Source organism: Tachysurus fulvidraco, chromosome 24 (assembly GCF_022655615.1).
Source record: "Tachysurus fulvidraco isolate hzauxx_2018 chromosome 24, HZAU_PFXX_2.0, whole genome shotgun sequence".
Classification (NCBI taxonomy): Eukaryota; Metazoa; Chordata; class Actinopteri; order Siluriformes; family Bagridae; genus Tachysurus; species Tachysurus fulvidraco.
In genome coordinates this window covers 12015223-12022424 of record NC_062541.1, presented here as the reverse complement: position 1 = coordinate 12022424, position 7202 = coordinate 12015223, and the positions used below count along the sequence as shown (strand labels likewise).

General features: G+C 38.7%; 1 protein-coding gene across 1 annotated transcript; it reads right to left on the bottom strand.

The window, feature by feature from the left end:
- Nucleotides 1–400: 400 nt before the first annotated feature.
- On the bottom strand, nt 401–7185 carry cap1 (CAP, adenylate cyclase-associated protein 1 (yeast)). Its single transcript, XM_027175542.2, has 13 exons — nt 7028–7185; nt 4848–4952; nt 4579–4679; nt 4407–4484; nt 4149–4292; nt 3735–3820; nt 3544–3649; nt 3280–3454; nt 2564–2739; nt 2324–2447; nt 2106–2188; nt 1572–1715; nt 401–1449 (listed from the first exon to the last, which is right to left on the bottom strand). Exons 1-13 carry the CDS (start codon nt 7149–7151, stop codon nt 1366–1368), a joined length of 1530 nt encoding a protein of 509 aa, XP_027031343.1. The 5' UTR covers nt 7152–7185; the 3' UTR covers nt 401–1365.
- Between the last annotated feature and the right edge of the window lie 17 nt (nt 7186–7202).

Genomic DNA, 7202 nt, shown 5'->3' with positions numbered 1-7202 from the left:
ATGCTGATGACTTTTAGATCCAAGTCATGCAACACTGAAAGCAGTATATGGATGTGCACTTTATTTATGGTCAGGCAGCAAACTAAAGGCGTGGTATGGTTCTGCTATGTATAACATTTAGACTGGTTAAGTGTAGTCTCTGTTCTCTTTTAGAAAATAAAAAGGGAATTTAAGCAAACTTGACATTTATTTAGGCTCCAAATCCCTTGATTATTACAGGTAAAAGTTTATTATTAGCTGATGGTCACTAGGACACTAAGTATATTTGTGCTTCTGAAGCCTAAATTTGATAACCTGTACAACCCACACTCACAAAACAGGAAATATGACTAAAAAAGGTGACTAGAGAATTCAATACTACAAAATTCAAACCAAAAATTACAGACAGAAGAAACTGACATTCATTGCAACCATTTTAATGGTAACTATTACTAAAAGAGCAGAATGAAAACTGTTGACCAAATTTAAATAAAAAGACAAATTAAAAAGAAAGAAATTTCACATGGCCTAAGGGCTATGAGACAAAAAGGCTTTAAAAAATAAATGGCTGATAGGTCTATTTGAATTTGTTAAAACCGGAATTCGACAAGAATTCTGCACCTGCATTTATGCCTAACAATTTTTAAAGAATAAAGACATCTTGCATAATTGTCCACTGTCCTTTTTGTACCTCTTATTTTCAGATAGTTCATGGAATGTTACTTTAGAGTGCTTTAGGGAATGTGCACTAGGCTGGAATACAATATGAAATGGAAGAAATATTTGTTTATTATTCGATATCTGTTACTTTTGCTTCAGTAGTAAGAGCAGGAAAATACCAATAATGCAAGCATTTTCTCCAATAGTCATCTAATTTGGTTGAGAACACAAGTATTAGTTTTAATTACCACCAAAACATAAATAAGTTCACCTTCAATGTCTGAAATGCTAGCATTGAGTTCTTCTGAGAGAGACAGACAATAGAAATTCCTAATCTGAACACTTCTAACCCTGATCATGTTAAGTAAATTAAACAAAAACAATAAGACCAAAAATTAGACAAAACAACTACTGAATATAAAGAATATATGCATCATTTTGGCTGTTTACACTTTATTTTCCTTGAAATGCTTAAAAAACAGCAAAACAACTTGATTGTTGGCAACAAATGAATTGCTATTAAACATCAAATAGAATGAAAAGTTTCATTATGCTGCATAAAGCAAACAGCCATCTCATTGGCTGAAGGAATGTTCAGCCACACCTCTGATTGGCTAATGGGAAGTGTGGGCAAGATTACCATTTCAGTTTTGTTTGCCATTGGATAGTTGGTCAGCCAATCAGGTAGACATTGGCAAAGGGGGTGGAGTATTGTAGGTGAAGCCCTTATCCTGCAATCTCTGTGGCCGTAGTGACCAGCTTTTTGCCATCCCATACAGTTTTGAATTGCTCAGGAACAGGGATCTCAGTCTGGGGGGAAAAAAAAAACCCAAAACAAGAAAGTAACAATTAAATTAAACTTCATTACCATCTTGCACATTTGTATTTCTTAGACATTCGTCTTATTCGTCACAATTCACTCCATCACTCACAAAGTCTCCATCTTTGCCTGGCACCAGCACATTCATCTCTGAGCTCTTAGCACTGACGATCTCACATGACAGAGAGTCCTTGCTCAGGTAAACATGGCAACCATCCGTTTTATTGATGGAAATGGTTGGAACCTTGCCCAAAACCTGCATATACAGAAGACATGAAGCTCATGTAAGGCCCATTTAGCATTCAAATACATTTCTATTAAATGTATGTATATTAATTTTGTTTTATATGTTAAGATTCAGTCTTTAAGAAACGTATTGAAAAGTTTCAATTGAAATAATGACTTATGCTACTTGTTTGATTAGTTTTTTTATATCCAGTTTAAAACGTATTTCATAATTTAACAAAGGTGTGTAAATAAAGGGAATGTAATTCATGGAATATATCATTCAGGACTATTTTGCCTGTATTATACAAAAAGGGACATTTAATCAACAAGGAGTTTCACTAGCTTTATATTCAGTGAACTAGACAGCCCTAATCAAATGTGTTCTCTATTTAGCTTGAGTCAATTTATACACACTCACCTGAACTTTAACATCTTTGCAGTTGATCACCTCCACAATACCAACAACATCATCAAACACAAGACCCAATTTCTTGCAGTTGTCTGCAGAGGAAATGACATGTTTAAAAAAAATCTCTCAAACTCCGGAATTAATTTTAGAGAAAGTGACATGGAATATAGTTTTTAAATATTTTGAACATGTGTCTCAGTGAAGCAGGATCAGTGTTGCATACATACCTAAAGTGATGGAGTTGATTTTTCCCTTTATCTGCAGAGTGCTGTTGTTGCACTTGAAAGCATAAACCACCTGTTTGAGCTCTGTTTCGCTGATCATAAGGCCCTGAGCACCTTCATGGTTCTCCTGTCAATTACATTGAAAAGCCAATAGAAATTGAGAAGATGGAAGCAGAGAAAAATAATCTCCTTAACGGCAGCAATGTTAATTCCACAGTCTCAGTCACAATCCTTTGCACTTACCACTCTCCATTTTTTGCCATCCAGCTCCAGCACAGGAGGCTGAGTGCGGGCTGGGGTAGTGGTGGCAGTTGGCCGGGCAGCTGAGAAAGGTTTGGGTCCTGACTGCAAGGGGACTGCTTGAGACCGCAGGTTAGGATTCTTGTGGGTCTTCTGGTCATCAGACACATGCTTCAGCCCTGAATGTGTGTTACACAGAAACAAACGTTTAAGGCATAGAAAATGGCCTTGTCTTCAGCCCAGTACATTTATGACCACTTTATTGCATCAAACAAAGTTACTGAATTGCAAATGACCTCACTGACAACTGCACTATGACTATTGAGTTACTCCTTATATCTGATGATTTGTTTATTGATTAGATAATCATACGTGCTGTACGAGCTGGCTTATCTGCGCCAAAAATATTTCCATGACTGTTACACTTTTAAAGTACATGGTAATAAAAGCAACAGTCAGAACCAAGAGGGGTAATAAATAAACCACAGAGGTTAACTTGTTGTAATGTAGCTTATAAACAAATAAATCTGTTGATGTAATTGCGACATGTACCTTTATTCAAATGATGTTTATAACAATCATAATATCTCATTTAATTTCTGTAAGCCTTTGAGACTGTTTGACCTTCTTGTTTACAGCCAATACCATTAAAGCAAATCAGACAAAAAATTACCATCATTCAGAACACACTACAGTTATGAGCTTAGTCTAAATTTTACCTTTAGTAATGTCAGCTCCCTTGTTAAGGGAGGCAAACAGAGCATTACGAGTTGCAGGGCATGAATCACCACCTCCTGCCTTGTCCAGATCAGCAGCTGGAGGAGGGGGGCCAGGAGGAGGAGGAGGAGCAGCTCCACCACTTGGAGCAGCGGAAGATGCTGAGGCAACCGGACCCTGTGGGACACACAAAACAATAACAAAAATATACCGTTATAATTAGTAGAAAACCAAAAATCAAAACAGGAATTAAGCCAAAAACTCACACTCTTGCTCCAGACCAGTCCAGTGGTGTGATTTTGCTTTATGTATGTTTGCAGCTCAGTCCAGATCGACAAGTAGGCTTTAACCCAGTCCACATGAGTTTTGTCCCTGTAGAATAAGACAGACAATTAACAAATGATTTAGGATAAAAAATATTGATAAAACAAATCAAGCAATAAAGAAGCCACTTTACTTGTCTTTGTAATCCTTGAGCACACGGTTTGTGTAGAACATGGCAGCATCCTGCATTTCCTTGACAAAAGGACCTGGCTTAGGGGCCTAACAAAATGAAAGAGGTTATTTAGTTCTCCAACTAGATTTAGATGTATGTAAATCTCAACATTTGGGTTTGAACGACAGTGGAACCAAAACATCTCTCTAAATTCTAGATTACTGTTAAATAAATAAAATTCAAGACACAAATGCCTCAAGCCACAAGGCTGAAACACTGAGCCTTTGTCACCAGATCACAAAAAAAGCCAAAGCATTCGGTCACACCGTACAATACTTTTTTCTGCATGAATGAATGGTTTGTTTCAATCAAAAAACACAGGGTTTTGGTAAATGACCATTCACACACACACGCGCATAGTGGGATCACACTCACCATGGCGACCCAGCCGAAGGCAGGCACGCTTTCGCTGACAGCAGAGAGGTGGTTGAAGAAAGGAGAGGTGCGGTTCTGCTCCCGGAACGACTGCACTTGCTGAATCAGTTTAGACACTGGAGCCAGCAGAGATGTCAGGACTGCCTAAGACCCCACACATGTGACAAATTAGACTTAATTAACTGCAACAAATCTGATTATCATTTAACAAAACTCAGTAGAAAGAATTGTGATCAAAGCTATGTAAATTTTACTTACATCAGTGGGTTTCTGGGAGACAGAGGCGGTCACCAGAAGCTGCCTCTGACTGGTGAAAGCTTGCTTCATCAAATCAGCCTGCAGAAAATCCAGATTATATACTGAACATGGCAAAAAAACACGGATGAAGGTCACAAGAATTGGGCTTATCTATAAGCACTGATTTACATACATGCTTCTGAACATCGCCACCTATCTTCTGACTCAGGGTGACATATTCAGCAACAGGGCCAGAGATCAGGCCATCGAAGGCCTCGACATATGCAGACACAGCTACAAACAGAGAACAGATTATGTTCATTCAAATTCACCGATGACTTCACTATGTAAAAATAGCCTGAGTTTGGCAGTCACAGGTATTTTAAACTCCAGCAAAAACATGTTTTGCACTAGATAAGTAAAAAGGAATGAAACTGTTTGCTCAGAGACAATTTGCAATACCTCCACCAGCCACAGAGCCACCTGTGCCTCCAGTGCTGGAAATAGCCTCCAGACGGCCAACAGCGACCTCCAACCTCTGCACCAGACTCACCAGCTCTGCCATGCCTAATCAGAAAGAAACACACTGTTATTGGGGAGAACATGAAATGACTAATCTAAATCATGATCTAAAAGGCCAAACCTTCACTCAAATATACTGACATTTCATAACTCTTTGTTGAATACACTGCTATTAACCAAAAAAAAAAGAATGAAAAAAAAAAAGCAACAAAAGCACAATTCCACATAAGATCACCCTAAACACAGTCTGCAACATATAATGTACTGTGAGTCTCCCAAAATAGTGCGCCATGTCACAACGTGCCTCTCAGACAAAAAAAATGCATACCTCTGACTCTCAGAAGAACAAACTACTGCAAAACTATTCAAAATTTAAATGAACATGACATTTGCAGAATATAAAAGAAAACAACACTTTGGAGACAACAATGTCAGCTGCCGTGCCTACTGTTGGGAGATTTCTGAGCAGAATTGTCCTTATTTGCTTATTTATTTTGTATGCAAGGAAAAGCTTACAGTCTCATGCAAGAGAAACCTGATCCACCAATCCAAATGACTGACTCATTGTGTCCACCTGAGTGCAAAAAACACACAGGTAACCCAGGTGTGCCAGCAGCTTCCTAATTTTAATGATGCCTGGTGTTATTCAGTAGGGGAATCTCATAGCAATTCTCAGTTAGCAAGAGTTATTTTACCAAGTGATGTATGTATGCACACAAGCAAGAGAGGATTCACAGTGTGGAGAGCTGAGGTACTGTGAAGTCTCTCAGACAGATCAGATACAAAGGGAGAAGGAGAGGGAAATTGAGAGAATTTGAATGTCAAAGCAAATAACCTGCAGACTTCCATTTTGGCCATTCTCACTGATCCCAAAAGCAAAAAACATGGCTTCAAAACTGTTTCCCCAAACTACAATTTAAACACTCTTGATTCTCAGATAGTTCAAACATGCAGGAAATTTATATTCATCCACTGAAAAGCATGAACACCAAGGGTTTGCCAACACAAACAGGATAGGAAGTAAAATCACTGTGTGTGTGGTTTTTAAATAAAATTAACATGCATATCTAATTCATGGCCTGAGAAATAACAGGCAGGCCAGGTTCTGTAGCTATCCTGCAGGTTTTTATTAAACAGCTGTAAAAACGTACAGAACGATGGGAGACTTTCAACAAAAGTGAGACAAAGTGTTTAGATGTGAGAACATCATTTAAATGTGGCCTAGAATTGCACTGGGTCCCAAAAAAACCCCACAGAAGCTGTTTACACAAGCAAATCTCTAATTTGTTTCAAAAACCATGAGAAATGGATGGAATTCTTTGTCAATGTAAAGAAAAGAAGAAGAAAAAAACAGCCCTGGATTCAAAAGTCTCAGGCCTAAAATCACTAGCCTGTAATGTTTAGTAGGAAACTATGTGGTGATGTTTTTTGCCTTGGGGTTAAGCACATTTGCAAAAGCTACAGTATAATGTGGACAACAAAAACGGGTCACTTGTGCCCTTTCTTTGAAGAAGTAGGCCAAATTACATCCATTCTTAGAGCAGGAGTGCGAGGGGTGCCACATTCACTGCAGTGTTCAGTAAAGATTTAGAAAAGTATATTAGAGGGGCTGAAATGTAAACTCCTGACATTATAGTAAACAAAATATTTAGAACATTAGAATTCCATTTCAGAACACACACACACACACACACACACACACACACACACACACACACACACACACACACGGCTGAGTCTGTCCTGCTATTTCCTGGTGCTGTGAATCCGCTCACTTTGCACAAACAGTAGAAATGTAAAGACAACCACTTTCTTTTCAGTCGCACGATTTGAATAAAATACTCAGATTTATCACAGCACATTCTGTCCTAAATGAAACATATTGAGTTCCTGTAAACAAACCGTCTGAGCTACAATAATATAAATAATAATAAAAAAACACGCCTAACACAGCAGATCTCCGTGTGGTGTCACCGCCTGTGATTTCACCGCCTAACGGCTGGAAGCCGCCGCAGAGCCTCTTTGTCATGAACAGATTTATACCGTCGGTATATCACAACAACACCGATTTTAATGACAGACTCGTCACACTTTAACGCATTACAAACTCATTCCCTTACCTTCGACTTCTGGCAAACGTTTATAAGTTTCAAGCGAGCTTTTTTCCCCCTGTCTAATCCAGTGGGTGTGTTTGGTCTCTAGTTTCCGTGTCTCTAGTCTTCCTGAATCTAACCGAGTTCCCATCAGCCACCGCGCGCCATTTCCTCCTCAGCTCAACAACGCACCGATCGACTT